Here is a 16,619-nt window from a genome sequence, read left to right as displayed (position 1 = left end):
AGTCCTTGAAATCATGCAATACTTTGAGCTTTTAACAGCACCATAGGCACGATGCTCTCAAGTGAACACAGAAAGCAAATAAGTAATGTTGAAAGTCAAATGTATGTTTCATAACACATGTTTGGCTATACAGAGAATATCTCTTTGTATACTGAAATTATATTTTGCTCCAGGAAATGTGTCATTCAGATTTTAAACTGCACGGTTATGAGGGACATCAAGGTTGTGAGGGATGGAGAGTCAAGGATACCATATAAAGTACATGTGAAATACAAGACATGTTACACTATCACATATCTTTAATTATAAAGTTATGATCTTGAGTGATGATCATTAATATAAAACTACTGATCTTATTTATCTTACTAATTAATGACTTAAGAGATGAGCAATTTAGACTTTCACAGTAAATCATACATTGGTGTCAATCAACTTTCTGTGTTTTTCAGTATTAATAATCAGAACTGGGCTGAAGATTTATGAATAGTTGTCGTTTCAATATTGACGGTTCATTTCTGGCAGTTTTGTTTATTCAGAGTGAGTGTTTTCTGTTCGGTGAGTTTTTGGCTGAGAGAAAATTCTCCAAGTCCCTGGCATAGTCAGTGTCTACACTGAATAACATTGATGTTGACATTAAAATAATACCAAGTGCCGATGAATATATATCCAAAACATATTAAAAAGACCCCAAAATGTTCCCAAATGTTTATATCAGAGCTAAATATTAATGTTAGACATAAATATGTCATTCATTGATGCTGGTGAAATTAATGGGAGGCGGAGAGGACAGAAACGTCAGGCGGGAACAGTGTGCGCAGACACCCAAGTTCCCCTCTCTCACCGGCCCCCTCCCAAATGGTTCCGTTTTCACAGGTAACTCAATCTGTTATTTAACTGGGCTCTGTTTACACTAGAACTGCCAAACTTAAAAATGTCTGAAGTTCAGGAATAAGACAGAACTAATTCTAGTGAGACTTGTTGCTCGAAAAAAAACGACTAAAACTAGCTGCACTCTGCCTGCAATTCCCACTCCCCCACCCCACATCACTTTTACCATCACCCTGCCATGTCCACCTTTCCACCCTTAGGAGATTTAACTCTTTATGAAACAACTGACTGGTAATCAGATGATACTACTATTGTACATTATGGTAGTCAGTTTAGATAAATACTAATGTGTTATTTTTCATTCTTTTTCTAAACAAAAATGTAACAGGAATACCATTGTGTGCCAAACTGTGCCTGTAAATTGAGAATCCTTGCATTCTTGCAGTGCAAAAATAATACTATTTCTGACTTATCAGAAGCCCAGTATCCAGGATTGAGGGAACAGGGTCCTGAGTTTTAGTAGCTAACTGCAGTTTGATTCACGATACTCTTAGTCTTAACTCGATAACAACGCACCCATGGTGATTGTGGAAGAGTCTGGGGGATAGTTCATGACCCCAAGACAAGTCAGGTCGCAAACTACCAGTAGGATCGGAATTTTCCCTTTTCCACCAGGTCACAGACCAAATCAACCCCTGCATCAGCAAGCTCATCTCTAAGAACTATATAAGAGGGACAGATTTGTATTTATTTATTTAACTAGGCAAGTCAGCTAAGAACAAATTCTTATTTACAATGACATCCTACCCCGGCCAAATCCTAACCCGGATGACACTGGGCCAATTGTGCGCCACCCTATGGGACTCCCAATCACGGTCGGTTGTGATACAGCCTGGAGTCAAACGAGGGTCTGTAGTGACGCTTCTAAGACTGAGATGCAGTGCCTTACCTCTGCGCCACTCAGGAGCCCAGATGCCTTGCAAGAATGACCATCTGTCTCCTAGTTGAGTGACTTCTATGACTAACACTTTCTGGAAGCTATTTCAATGGCCAGTTAAACAGATATGAGTCATCATTGTGATGATGCGAGACCAGAATCAGAGAGACGGGAAGTTCATTACAGGGTTATTAATGGAAAAATCCATAGTCATTGTTGCATAAGGTTATTCTTGATGAGCACATCAACCACCACGACAGCCACCACTAACTCAGTAGAAAAATAATGAAACACTAATAGTGAAATCACTTTACCACAAAGACATCAGATACTTCGACAACAACAGGTTGTGTTACCAGAATATTAAATTGTGTTAATTTCTGTAACAGGCAGAACTGTGGTAAAAGACAGAAAGCCTAAATACAAATGTTTGTTTTGTCTGCAAGTGGGAGCTTTGGGACCAAAGGCTTGGCACATCTTTCAGTGTGACCGTTGCTTCCACAGGTCTGTATTGTTAAGCGTTGGCGTCTGCTAGCTCGTCAATTTGCACATTGGTCCAACAAACAAACGAGCAATGCAGCTGCCAGTGTGAGCAGCGTTAGCCGCCTCACAGCCTGGCTTAATAGAGTGACTACCTCATGTGGCAAAGGTAAACCCTGAAACAACAATAACCTGTTGACTCTTTATTTAGACAAGGTATATGGGCCTTAGCCTAAACTAAGTACCCTCCAGCCAAAGTTACATTTCTGAGCTGTATAAATGATGTCCGAAATAAATGATGTATAAATGATGTCCGGCCCTGCATCCAGGAGTCTTGCCTGTGTTAAATACAGTATACTAAAGAACGTAATCGATGGGTTTATTCAGAAGGCTTTCTAATTAAACTATCACTGTAAGATTAACAAACCTACTAAACTGGAAAGAATCTTATTCTTACCCCATTATTTCACACACAATGTCATCCTATAATTAACTTGAGATAGAATTGAAAGGTAAAACAAAAACACATCTTTAGCTCTTGAAACCAGACGCTGTGAGGTGTGATATAGAACTGGCTTGTTTCTAGTAGTCTGTCTGTGATTGCTTAAGTGGGTGGGAGGGGCTCTGGGTTCTGTGTGGTTGGGGGAGTTCGCACAAAAGGTCCATTCAGGTGGCTGAGTGTATTTCAGTGGCACTGCTGTCAGATTATAGACAGGAAACAGTTCAGATAAAACTGTATGAATAGTCTGACTATAAAGCCAAGTGGGGGGGGGGGGGGGGAGAGAGAGAGAGAGAGAGAGAGAGAGAGAGAGAGAGAGAGAGAGAGAGAGAGAGAGAGAGAGAGAGAGAGAGAGAGAGAGAGAGAGAGCTCCAGGAAACTACAGAGTGATAAATCCCCATCTTATTTTAACAATGGGCTAAAAGCTGTTTTCCTGATAATGGCGTTAACTTAAATAAAACTTTATCCAACTGACCAGGAATGGAATAATAATCACAAATGTATACCCAATTTTTGGGGGATATATTTCTCACTAGGTATTTGACACCATGTCCAGACAAATGTTTGCTTCTGCTGGGGCCATCATGTACAATGCCTTCAGAAATTACTCATACCACTTGACTTATTCCAAAGTTTGTTGTGTTAGAGCCTGAATTCAAAATGAATGAAATCGATTTTTTTTCTCACCCATCTACACACAATGCCCCATAATGACAAAGTGAAAATATGTTTTTAGAAATGTTTGCCAATTTATTGAAAATTAAATACAGATAGATCTAATTCACATAAGTATTCACACCCCTGAGTCAATACATGTTAGAACCACCTTTGAGAGTGATTACAGTTGTGACCCTTTCTGGGTAGGTCTATAAGAGTTCTCCAACACCTGGACAACATTTTTTTACCTTTAACTAGGCAAGTCAGTTAACAACAAATTCTTATTTACAATGAGAATCTACCAGGGAAGAGTGGGTTAACTGCCTTGTTCAGGGGCAGAACAACAGATTTTTACCTTATCAGCTCGAGGATTCGATCCAGCAACCTTCCGGCTACCTGCTGCCCCTATATTGTCATATTATTATTTTCAAAATTCTTCATGCTCTGTCAAATTGGTTGTTAATCATTATCATAGATTATCAAGCAGATTTAAGTCACAACTGTAACTTGGCCACTCAGGAACCTTCACAGTCTTCTTGGTAAGCAACTCCAGTGTAGATTTGGCCTTGTGTTTTAACTCCCCAGTCTGTAACAATTAAAAGCATAACTATAACATGATGCAGCTACCTCTATAATAAAAAATATGCAGAGTGGTACTCAGTAATGTGTTGTATTGATTTGCCCCAAACAATACAATATGTATTCAGGACAGAAAGTCAGTATTACTTTAGTGCCTTGTTGCAAACAGGATGCATGTTTTGGAATATTTTTATTCTGTCAATAATGTTAGTATTGTGGAGTAAACTACAATGTTGTTGATCCATCCTCCATTTTGTCATATCACAGCCATTAAACTATGTAATTGTTTTAAAGTCACCATTGGCCTCATGGTGAAATCCCTGAGCGGTTTCCTTCCTCTCCGGCAACTGAGTTAGGAAGGATGCCTGTATCTTTGTAGTTACTGGGAGTATTGATACACCATCCAAAGTGTAATTAATAACTTCACCATGCTCAAATGGATATTCAATGCATCTACCAATAGGTGCCCTTCTTTGCGAGGCATTGGAAAACCTCCCTGGTCTTTGTGGTTGAATCTGTATTTGAAATTCACTGCTGAACTGAGGGACCTTACAGATAATTATTGTATAAGTGGGGTACAGAGATGAGGTAGTCATTCAACAATCATGATAAACACTCCTGAACTTATTTAGACTTGCCATAACAAAATGGTTGAATACTTATTGACTAAAGACTGTTAATGTTTACTGTTCATTTGTATTGTTTATTTTACTTTTGTTTACTATCTACTTCACTTGCTTTGGCAATGTTAACATATGTTTCCCATGCCAATAAAGCCCTTAAATTGAATTGAGAGAGAGAGAGAGAGATGTTTTACTGATAAGAAAGAGGAGGGAAAGCGATATGTGTTTTTGGGGCAGCGCACACTAAAATCCCAGCCTCATTTAAATGCTCATCTTCTCAGACTAATCAAGGGGAGATGCTGGGTAACTCAGCACAAATGGCAGCCACCACGATCATTTAGCAGAGCCAATGAGGCTTCCAAAAGTTCCAGTACCAGTTGTTTTCCAGGGCAGAGAAGAGGCGTGCGTGGCAAGACTCAGGGCTAAGGGACAGCTTAAAGTTATCTGGAAAGCCTTGCGGCACACCATGTACAAACACTGGTCCCCTCCTCTCCAGCCATGCACGGCTTCATTTACCCATTTAGCTCATTCACCGGCGCAGCTCTCTATAAACTTTATAGTCTCTGTATACATCCTGGGGACCCGTGCAAAAAAAAAGTGTTTTTCCAAAGAGAAAACTGCATAAAAAGCTTTAATAAAAGCTAAACAAAAATGGTTGATGGTCACCAGTGCGCTGTGAGGGGAACTTGAGGGGGCAGTAGGCTATGTCTGGAACATGAAATAGCACTCAGGTATAATGTCTTCTTTTGTTTACACATTACTCTCACTGGTTGAGATGTATAGTTAGAAACAGCTATCACTCTACTTGGTCTAAAAGCTCATGGATTCTTATGTCCTATCATTTGTTAAGAAGGCAAATACCGTCACTCTTATTTCAAGTGAGACAGATAAGATACAAACTATCCTTCAAGAAGCTGTTTCATCAGGTGACTGGAAGACCACCGTCTCAAATAAAACATCTATTCGTCACATGCTTTGCAAACAGCAGGTGTGGACTAACAGGGAAATGCTTACGGGCCCTTCCCAACAATGCAGAGAGAAAGAAAATAGAGAAATAATAGAAAAGTAAAACACATAACAGCAGTAATAATAATAGATACATAATGAGTAATGATAACTTGGCAATATACAAGAGGTACCAGTACCGAGTCTATGTGCAGGGGTACAAGGTAATTGAGGTAGATATGTACAGTACATACCATGCATTCGGAAAGTATTCAGACCCCTTGACTTTTCCACATTTTGTTACGTTACAGCTTTATTTTAAAATTAATTAAATAGTTTCCCCCCCTCATTAATCTACACACAATACCTCATAATGACAAAGCAGAAACAGTTTTTTTGACATAAAAAACTGAAATATCACACTTACATAAGTATTCAGACTCTTTACTCAGTACTTTGTTGAACCACCTTTGGCAGAGATTACAGTCTTCATGGGTATGACGCTACAAGCTCGGCACACCTGTATTTGGGGAGTTTCTCCCATTCTTCTCTGCAGATCCTCTCGAGCTCTATCAGGTTGGATGGGGAGCATTGCTTCACAGCTATTTTCAGGTCTCTTCAGAGATGTTTGATCAGGTTCAAATCCGGGCTCTGGCTGGGCCACTCAAGATCATTCAGAGACTTGTCCCGAAGCCACTTTAGCACACATCTTTAGCTCTTGAAACCAGACAGGTGTGATATACAACTGGCTTGTTTCTAGTAGTCTGTCTGTGATTGCTTAAGTGTGTGTGGGGGCTCTGGGTTCTGTGTGGTTGGGGGAGTCCGCACAAAAGGTCCATTCAGGTGGCTGAGTGTATTTCAGTGGCACTGCTGTCAGATTATAGACAGGAAACAGTTCAGATAAAACTGTATGAATAGTCTGACTATAAAGCCAAAGGAAAGGGAGAGAGAGAGAGACAGAGACAGAGACAGAGACAGAGACAGAGAGAGAGAGAGAGAGACACACAGAGAGAGAGAGAGAGACACAGAGAGACACAGAGAGAGAGAGAGAGACACAGAGAGACACAGAGAGAGAGAGAGAGAGAGAGACACAGAGAGAGAGAGAGAGCACAGAGAGACAGAGAGAGACACAGAGAGACAGAGAGAGACACAGAGAGACAGAGAGAGACAGAGAGAGAGAGAGCTCCAGGAAACTACAGAGTGATAAAACCCCATCTTATTTTAACAATGGGCCATAAACTGTTTTACTGATAATGGCATCAATTGCTTTAGAGGCACGTTAACTTAGATTAAACTTCAACCAACTGACCAGAAATGGAATAATAATCACACATGTATACCCCCCCCCCCCCCAGAAATTGAAGTATTTCTCCCTAGGTATTTGACACCAAGTCCAGACAAATGTTTGCTTCTGCTTGGACCATCATGTACAATGCCTTCAAATATTATTAATACCCCTTGACTTATTGCACATTTTGTTGTGTTAGAGCCTGAATTCAAAATGGATTAAATACATGTTTTTGTCACCCATCTACACACAATGCCCCATAATGACAAAGCAAAAAAGGGTTTTATACATTTTTGCACATTTATCAAAAAACAACAACATTCAAATATCACATTTACATAAGTATTCAGACTTTTACTCAGTACTTTGTTGAACGACTTTTGGCAGCGATTACAGCCTCGAGTCTTCTTCTGTAAGACGCTACAAGCTTGGCACGCCTATATTAGGGGAGTTTCTCCCATTCTTCTCTCAAGCTCTGTCAGGTTGGATGGGGAATATCGCTGCACAGCTATTTTCAGGTCTCCAGAGATGTTCGATCAGGTTCAAGTCTGGGCTCTGGCTGGGCCACTCAAGAACATTCAGAGACTTGTCCCGAAGCCACTCCTGCATTGTCTTGGTTGTGTGCTTAGGGCCATTGTCCTGTTGGAAGGTGAACCTTCGCCCAAGTCTGAGGTCCTGAGCACTCTGGAGCATGTTTTCATCAAGGATCTCTCTGTACTTTACTCCGTTCATCTTTCCCTCAATCCTGACTCGTCTCCCAGTCCCTGCCGCTGAAAAACATCCCCACAGCATGATGCTGCTACCACCATACTTCCCCGTAGGGATGTTTCTAGGTTTCCTCCAGATGTGAAGCTTGGCCTTCAGGCCAAAGAGTTCAATCTTGGCTTCATCAGACCAGATAATCTTGTTTCTCATGGTCTGAGAGTCCTTTAGGTGCCTTTTGGCAAACTCCAAGCAGGCTGTCATGAGCCTTTTACTGAGGAGTGGCTTCCGTCTGGCCGTTCTACCATAAAGGCCTAATTGGTGTAGTGCTGCAGAGATGGTTGTCCTTCTGGAAAGTTCTCCCATCTCCACAGAGGAACTCTGAAGCTCTGTCAGAGTGACCATCGGGTTCTTAGTCACCTCCCTGACCAAGGCCCTTCTCCCCCGATTTCTCAGTTTGTCTGGGCTACCAGCTCTAGGAAGAGTCTTGGTGGTTCGAAACGTATTCCATTTAAGAATGATGGAGGCCACTGTTTTCTTGGGGACCTTCAAGCCTGCAGACATTTTTTGGTAACCTTCCCCTGATCTGTGCCTTGACACAATCCTGTCTCAGAGCTCTACGGACAATTCCTTTGATTGGTTTTTGCTCTGACATGCACTGTCAACTGTGTGACCTTATATAGACAGGTGTGTGCCTTTCCAAATCATGTCCAATGAATTTAATTTACCACAGGTGGACTCCAATGAAGTTGTAGAAACATCTTAAGGATGATCAATGGAAACAGGATGCACCTGAGCTCAATTTCGAGTCTCATAACAACGGGTCTGAATACTTATGTAAGTAAGGTATTTTATATATATATATACATATACACACAATCATTTTAGAATAAGACTGTAACGTAACAAAATGTGGAAAAAGTCAAGGGTCTGAATATTTCCCGAATGCACTGTATATTTAGGAATAAAGTGTCAGGTAGTTAACAGTAGCAGCAGCGTATGTGATGAGTCAAAAAAGTTAGTGCAAAAAGGGTCAATGCAGATAGTTAAATAGTTAACCAAATAGCTACCCAGACTAACTATTTAGCAGTGTTATGGCTGGGGTAGAAGCTGTTCAGGGTCCTGTTGGTTCCAGACATGGCTCATCTGTACTGCTTGCTGTGCGGTAGCAGAGAGAACAATCTATGACTTGGTTGGCTGGAGTCTTTGACAGTTTTTAGGGCCTTCCTCTGACACTGCCTGGTATAGAGGTCCTGGATTGCAGGGAGCTTGGCTCAGTGATGTACTGGGCCATCCGCACTAGAGGTCGACTGATTAATCGGAATGGCCGATTAATTAGGGCCAATTTCAAGTTTTCATAACAATCGGTAATCTGTATTTTTGGCCACCTATTAGCCGATTTAAAAAAAAACAACCTTTATTTAACTAGGCAAGTCAGATTAAGAACACATTCTTATTTTCAATGACGGCCTAGGAACGGGGATTAACTGCCTTGTTCAGGGGCAGAACAACAGATTTTTACCTTGTCACCTCGGGGATTCCTTATTGCAACCTTCCGTTTACTAGTCCAACGCTCTAACCTCCTGCCTTACATTGCACTCCACGAGGAGCCTGCGTGGCAGGCTGACTACCTGTTACACGAGGGCAGCAAGAAGCCAAGGTAAGTTGCTAGCTAGCATTAAACTTATCTTATAAAAAACTATCAATCTTAACATAATCACTAGTTAACTACACATGGTTGATGATATTACTAGTTTATCTAACGTGTCCTGCATTGCATATAATCGATGCGTTGCCTGTTAATTTCTCATTGAATCACAGCCTACTTATGACAAACGGTGATGATTTAACAAGCGCATTTGCGAAAAAAGCACTGTCATTGCACCAGTGTACCTAACCATAAACATCAATGCCTTTCTTTAAAATCAATACACAAGTATATATTTTTAAACCTGCATATTTAGTTAATATTGCCTGCTAACATGAATTTCTTATAACTAGGGAAGTTGTGTCACTTCTCTTGCGTTCCGTGCAAGCAGTCAGGGTATATACAGCAGTTTGGGCCGCCTGGCTCATTGCGAACTGTGTGAAGTCCATTTATTCCTAACAAAGGTCGTAATTAATTTTCCAGAATTGTACATAATTATGACATAACATTGAAGGTTGTGCAATGTAACAGGAATATTTAGATTTAGGGATGCCACCCGTTAGATAAAATACGGAACGGTTCCGTATTTCACTGAAATAATAAACATTTCGTTTTCGAAATGATAGTTTCCGGATTCAACCATATTAATGACCAAAGGCTCATATTTCTGTGTGTTATTATGTTATAATTAAGTCTATGATTTGATATTTGATCGAGCAGTCTGACTGAGCGATGGTAGGCAGCAGCAGGCTCGTAAGCATTCATTCAAACAGCACCTTTGTGCGTTTGCCAGCAGCTTTTCGCAATTCTTCAAGCATTGCGCTGTTTATGACTTCAAGCCTATCAACCCCCGAGATAAGGCTGGTGTAACCCAGGTGAAATGGCTAGCTAGTTAGCAGAGTGTGCGCTAATAGCGTTTCAAACGTCACTCGCTCTGAGACTTGGGAGTGGTTGTTCCCCTTGCTCTACATGGGTAACGCTGCTTCGAGGGTGGCTGTTCTCGATGTGTTCCTGGTTCGAGCCCAGGTAGGAGTGAGGAGAGGGACGGAAGCTATACTGTTACACTGGCAATACTAAAGTGCCTATAAGAACATCCAATAGTCAAAGGTATATGAAATACAAATGGTATAAAGAGAAATAGTCCTATAATTCCTATAATAACTACAACCTAAAACTTCTTACCTGGGAATATTGAAGACTAATGTCAAAAGGAACCACCAGCTTTAATATGTTCTCATGTTCTGAGCAAGCAACTTAAACGTTAGCTTTTTTACATGGCACATATTGCACTTTTACTTTGTCCAACACTTTGTTTTTGCAGAATTTAAACGAAATTGAAAATGTTTCATTATTTATTTGAGGCTAAATTGATACTATTTATGTATTATATTAAGTTAAAATAAGTGTTCATTCAGTATTGTTGTAATTGCCATTATTACAAATAAATAAATAATAATTCGGCCGATGAATCGGTATCGTCTTTTTTTGGTCCTCCAATAATCGGTATCGGCGTTGAAAAATCATAATCGGTTGACCTCTAATCTGCACTACACTCTGTATCGTTTTGCTGTCTGGTGCCAAGCAGTTGCCATACCAAGCGGTGATGCAGCCAGTCAAGATGCTCTCAATGGTGCAGTTGTAGAACTTTTTGAGAGGGAAGAAGTGTTGTCGTGCCCTCTCCACAACTTTGTTGGTGTGTTTGGACCATGATAGATCCTTGGTGATGTGGACACAGAGGAACTTGAATCTCTCGACCCGCTCCACTACAGCCCTGTTAATGTGGATGGGGAGGCCCTCCGTTTCCTGTAGTCCACGATCAGCTCATTTGTCTTGCTGACGTTGAGGGAGAGGTTGTTGTCCTGACACCACACTGCCAGGTCTCTGACCTCCTCCCTATAGGCTGTATCATCATCGTCCGTGATCAGGCCTACCACCGTTGTGTCGTCTGCAAACTTAATGATGGTGTTAGAGTCGTGCGCGGCCATGCAGGTGTGGTTTAACAGGAAGTACAGGAGGGGACTAGGTACGTACCCCTGAGGGGCCCCCGTGTATTGTTGCCTACCCTCACTCCCTGGGGACATCCCTTTAAGAAGTCCAGGATCCAATTGCAGAGGAAGGTGTTCAGTCCCAGGGTCCTTAGCTTAGTGATGAGCTTGGAGAGCACTATGGTGTTGAATGCTGAGCTGTAGTCAATTAACAGCATTCTCACATATGTGTTCCTTTTGTCAAAGTGGGAAAGGGCAGTGTGGAGTGCAATAGCGATTGCGTCATCTGTGGATCTGTCTTGCCCTCCCTCTCTCTCTGTCTGTCTCCCTCTTCCTCAAATTGCACTTTGAAAAACACCCTTCAAAATGAGTCATCCAATGTTATCATACTCTACAGGAACAGAATTAACCAAATCTGGCTTAGGGCTCCCAAAATGCTAGAAATGTCCCTGATAATGACACTTTAAAAGAAATCTACATTTTCACCATCTGATAGGGTTAAGTGCCTTGCCCAAGGGAACATCTACAGATTTTTCACCAAGCCATCACTTGAATTCGAACCAGAAACCTTCCGATTACTGGCCAAAGGCTCTCAACTGCTAGGATACCCGCCTCCCTGTTTCCACTAGGAAAGACCCAACCACAGCTGCCAAGAGAACACTCCAAGTTTCAAAGAGTCATAGAAGATTTTGAAAAACATTAAGGAGCAATTTTGAAAAAACTAAAAACGAAGTAATCATACCATATTTTGAAAACGTTATAGAGAATCCCACTGTCAGACACAATCCATCAAAGTCACATCTAATATCATCTCTAAAACAGCAAATATTTCATTATCTGAGCATAAAACCTGTTTTACATAAGTCACATAAGCAGCTGCTTAGGGCCCTGTGGACAATCGGGGGTCCCCAACCAAGAAGTCAGTTGGGGTCTTAACTTACTGTTAGTAGAATACACAACGTGCTATCTTAACTATTTCAAAATGTGGTAATGCATCAGCAGTTGTCCTATTGATATGTCAGTAAATTTTCCCATGTCAGCTAACATTTTATAGATTGCTAAGTAAGTCTAGCCAGCAATCTAAACCTTATAGTTATCATGGCTGAATTACTGACCGGGTACGCAGGGCATGTGCCCAGGGGTTCTGACCTCCAGGGAGCCCCCAATGATTTTGTCAGTCACTCTAACTCAGATATCATATGAACATGGCATAAGTCATGGCAAAATGTGTAGAATTGCAGGAAATTACTGCCAAATTTTTATCTCCGTCGTGTTTAAAATGTTTTGTCCCTGATGGTGACACTTGCAAAAATGTAGAGATCTACATTTTCACCATCTGGCCAATGGTGAGTCATGGGGATGGGGAGTTGATAATTGACTGAACTCCTCCAAAACAAGAGATATCAATCAGCACTGGTATTGGTCGCCCAGCTTCGATAGGTCTGTATAAACAAGTCTTCCAGATAAACCATGAGTCATAGAACAGACATGTCGCTGGACAATCACATTACCAGGGGACTCTGAAACTCTATCTGACTGCTCGTCCTCCCATTGAGTGTGGGCGTGTCATTAAAGAGACTGCACAGAGTCAGATAAACGGACTAAAAAGGGAGGAAAAATAAGAAGGAAGACAGAGGACTAGTAATATAACATCTTTCAAAGTTGGAAGTTCATCTGGTTTGAGAGGTGCTGATAGTCTCCCACACAAATCTTTATCACTGCCAAACTAACTAACGATGAAAGAATGTGTTGGTGGCATACACAATGAAGACTCTCTTATGAGGTGATGCCATTGAGAACAAAAAGTGTAATGGTTTATGCTTTATTTGGTGGACATTTTGTGCCGTATTTGATAGACTCAGTCCATCCATGTCCAGCTAACCACACTTCCATTGTTTCATGTATAACAGATATTGGGGGTTTCAATGGTCAAAAGTGACATGACCTCAGCAAGTTGCTCATTTCACATTAGTTTGCACTGCTTTGAAAAGGAATACCTGGTCATATAATAATAATGTCCTTAGCTGTCGTAGTTTGCCAACCCTACAGTCTTTAGTATATAAATACACAATGTTGATGCTGATAAAATATCTTAAATGATATCACATATTTTCTTCAAATCTGAGACTGATTCCCTAGGCAGTGTACCCCTGGTAAGGTTCATCCAAACATTGTGACCAATAATTTACAGTAGCAGGCATCTGGTCCAATATCTCACCAATCTGGTCCTTAGAAATGTCATTTGTTTATATTCATTTTTACCACATCTTTAACATCACATCAATTGTGTTATAAAACCTACACAACCTTTGACTAGTGATTTGAGGCATCAAAACATACATTTGCTCGCTCCCTTTGGTTTCGTTTGTAAGGCAAGATTAGTCCCCATACTGCAAGATCTTGAACAATTCTTGTGTAGTGAGAATATATAAATCTGAATATTCTGACGGTAGGAAGTGAAACACAGACAAGGACAACCTGACCAGTGTCCTGCTAAACAATATAATGATGTTCTATGGTCCTGCAGGACACCCCATCCACATAGTTTAATTTAGCAATGCAAATAGGGTTAAGGGCCTTATCAAAGGGAACGTCAACAGATTCTTCAACTAGGCGTCTCTGGGATTCAAACCAACAACCTTTCGATTACTGGCCAAACGCTCTTAACCGCTAGGATACCTGCCGCTTCGTTTACACTAGGAACGGACCCAACCACAGCAGACAACAGACAACACCGAGTTCCAAAGTCAAAGATTTTGAAAAACATTAAGGTGCAATTTTGAAACAAAAAACAAAGAAATCATACCATACTTTAAAAACGTTGAAGATAGTCACAGTGTCAGACACAATCCAACAAAGTCACATCTAACATAATCTCTAAAACAGAAATATTTCATTATCTGAGCATAACTCCTTTACAAAACTTCGAAAAAGTGTTTAGTGCTTAGATGCTACCTCTGAAGTTATTAGAAAATAACGTATTTTCAAATAGGCTTCTTAACAGCCTATTTGGCCTCCAACACAGTATTCCCGAAATGCAAAACAGTCAATTTCTTTTCTTTGAATTAATCTGAACAAAAACACTGTTTTAGTCGCATATTTGTATCACTTAAAATTAGTTCATATTGGCACTTTTTATCGAGTGATCAATAATTAAGAAATGTTTATTACTTGCATCAAGTTAAGTTGAGTTATTGTTTTGTTAGATGTTGCAACGTTGCATAACTGGGTCTGATGGAGGATACATTGTTAGCTCAGTAATAATATTAATAATAGTAATGAATAATTATTATTATTGTTATTATATGGATGTGTATTTATTATTTTTATTGCTTGTTTTATTTTCTAAGTGTTTATGCTATTATCAACTGTAGCCAGTGGACTGGTTTAGAAAGTTTCCAATTCAATATGGTAAGTTCCAAAAAAAACAATAACTTTTCAAAATACTTCAGTAATATGTCTAGATTATTGCACATATTTCTTGGATTGTCAATGATCAATGCAGCTGCAACTTTAGCAACACGCTTAATAAAATCCGCTTACCTGCAGCGAGACAAACTGGCAGCAGCAGCCTGAAGATCAGTCCGCACACCACCTGGGAAGCCATTCCTTAGGATTTATAAAATATAAACAGACAGCTGTCTTATTGTGATACGCTGCTATCTGGCATTAGGGAATCTTAATGCACCCGTCCAGCTCTCTCCAAAGTCCAGGTGAGAGGGCATTGTCCCGTTGGTGTCTCCAACATCCTTTTTAGAAGTCCAAGTCCAAAACAGCGCTTTTGATAAGCCATAACCAACAGCAGAGAAAAGTTTAGGCACAGCTGCTTCCTCTGCCCTTAGTTTCGACACCCCATATCCAAGACCCTAAACATCTGGGCCAGTAGAATAACAATCGTTATGCGGTGTAGTACACCATTTCTAACAGGGGAAAAATGTGGTTGTAACAACAATGTTGCAGTTTATCCACACTAGGCTGGCTACCTGTTGATAACGGTTGGACCACGCTTACAGTAAATAAATACTTCTCTAAATTCCAGCACCGTGCTTAAAACAGAAAACAATTATGAAATACGGTCAGCAAGTTGCATATTCATAATCTCCGTCTTGGATAGTTAACGGAGTTTGTCAAGCGTCCTGTTTCTTAATTCTCCTTTAGTTTGGTAAGAGAAGACACTTGGAAATGCGTAAAAGCGTGACTATAATTTCCTTCGGAGTAGCCTTAACGGACATCGCGCACGCCCCAGCCCCGCACAGCTCTATGCTTTACCTCATATGATTACAATTTTGTCCTCCTCAATGAAAACTTCACAAGACCACCCTGTAACTGACAAATGACTCCACCATTCAGAAGTCAGGCAAGAATTAGGGAATGATGCCTAGTCCCCAATGAGGAGGAGCGGGAGGTAGACGCAGGGCAGGGCTGTGAGCGTGTAGCCTAGCCTAACATGTTGCTCGCCCCTCCTCTCAGAGAGCCGCAGGCGTGGCGACCGCATTCCAAGCCCTCCTCTGGGTCAGGTAACTCCAACCCTCACAGATTCCAAGCTGGGCCGATTTTACACGACTAACGGGAAAAGGGCAATAAGGGTTGAGCCTTGCACAGGGACAGGTCATGGACTTGTAGTTCACTATTATATTATTTGGATATGATCTACACAATCTATATTATGTTGTTATAACCATAGAGATAGAGCATGTTCACACACGCACACACACACACACACACACACAGAATAATAGTGAAGACATCAAAGCTATGAAATAACATATGGAATCATGTAGTAACTAAAAAAGTGTAAAACAAATCAAAATATATTTTATATTTGAGATTCTTCAAAGTAGCCACCCTTTCACTTGATGACAGCTTTGCACACTCTTGGCATTCTCTCAACCAGCTTCATGAGGTACAGTAGTCACCTGGAATGCATTTCAATTAACTGGTGTGCCTTGTTAAAAGTTAATCTGTGGAATTTCTTTCCTTCTTAATGCGTTTGAGCCAATCAGTTGTGTTGTGACACAGTAGGGTGGTATACAGAAGCTAGCCCTATTTGGTAAAATATCAAGTCCATATTATGGCAAGAACAGACATGATGGTCAGTCAATGTGGAAATTTCAAGAACTTTGAAAGTTTCTTTAGTGCAGTGGCAAAAACCATCAAGCGCCATGATGAAACTGGCTCTCATGAAGACCACCACAGGAATTGAAGACCCAGAGGATAAGTTCATTAGATTTACTAGCCTCAGATTGCAACCCAAAACAATGCTTCACGGAGTTCAAGTTACAGACATATCTCAACATCAACTGTTCAGAGGAGACTGCGTGAATCAGGCCTTCATGGTCGAATTGCTGCAAAGAAACCACTACTAAAGGACACCAATAAGAATAAGAGACTTGCTTGGGCCAAGAAACACGCACGATGGACATTAGACCGGTGGAAATCTGTCCTTGG

At 40.8% G+C, this 16,619-nt stretch overlaps 1 protein-coding gene across 2 annotated transcripts in view; it reads right to left on the bottom strand.

The window, feature by feature from the left end:
- LOC106590335 (piezo-type mechanosensitive ion channel component 2) overlaps positions 1–15,535 on the bottom strand; it is a 156,157-nt gene extending 140,622 nt beyond the window's left edge. For both annotated transcript variants that reach the window (XM_082970741.1, XM_082970742.1), the window contains exon 1: positions 14,715–15,535. In XM_082970741.1, coding sequence (XP_082826867.1) covers positions 14,715–14,778 — 64 coding nt within the window. In that variant the 5' untranslated portion in view covers positions 14,779–15,535. The remainder of the gene's footprint in view (positions 1–14,714) is intronic.
- Positions 15,536–16,619: the final 1,084 nt, after the last annotated feature.

Source organism: Salmo salar, chromosome 29, assembly GCF_965601325.2.
Source record: "Salmo salar chromosome 29, fSalSal1, whole genome shotgun sequence".
Taxonomy (NCBI): Eukaryota; Metazoa; Chordata; class Actinopteri; order Salmoniformes; family Salmonidae; genus Salmo; species Salmo salar.
The sequence above is the reverse complement of the archived record's forward strand: the minus strand, read 5'-3'. Positions and strand labels throughout refer to the sequence as shown.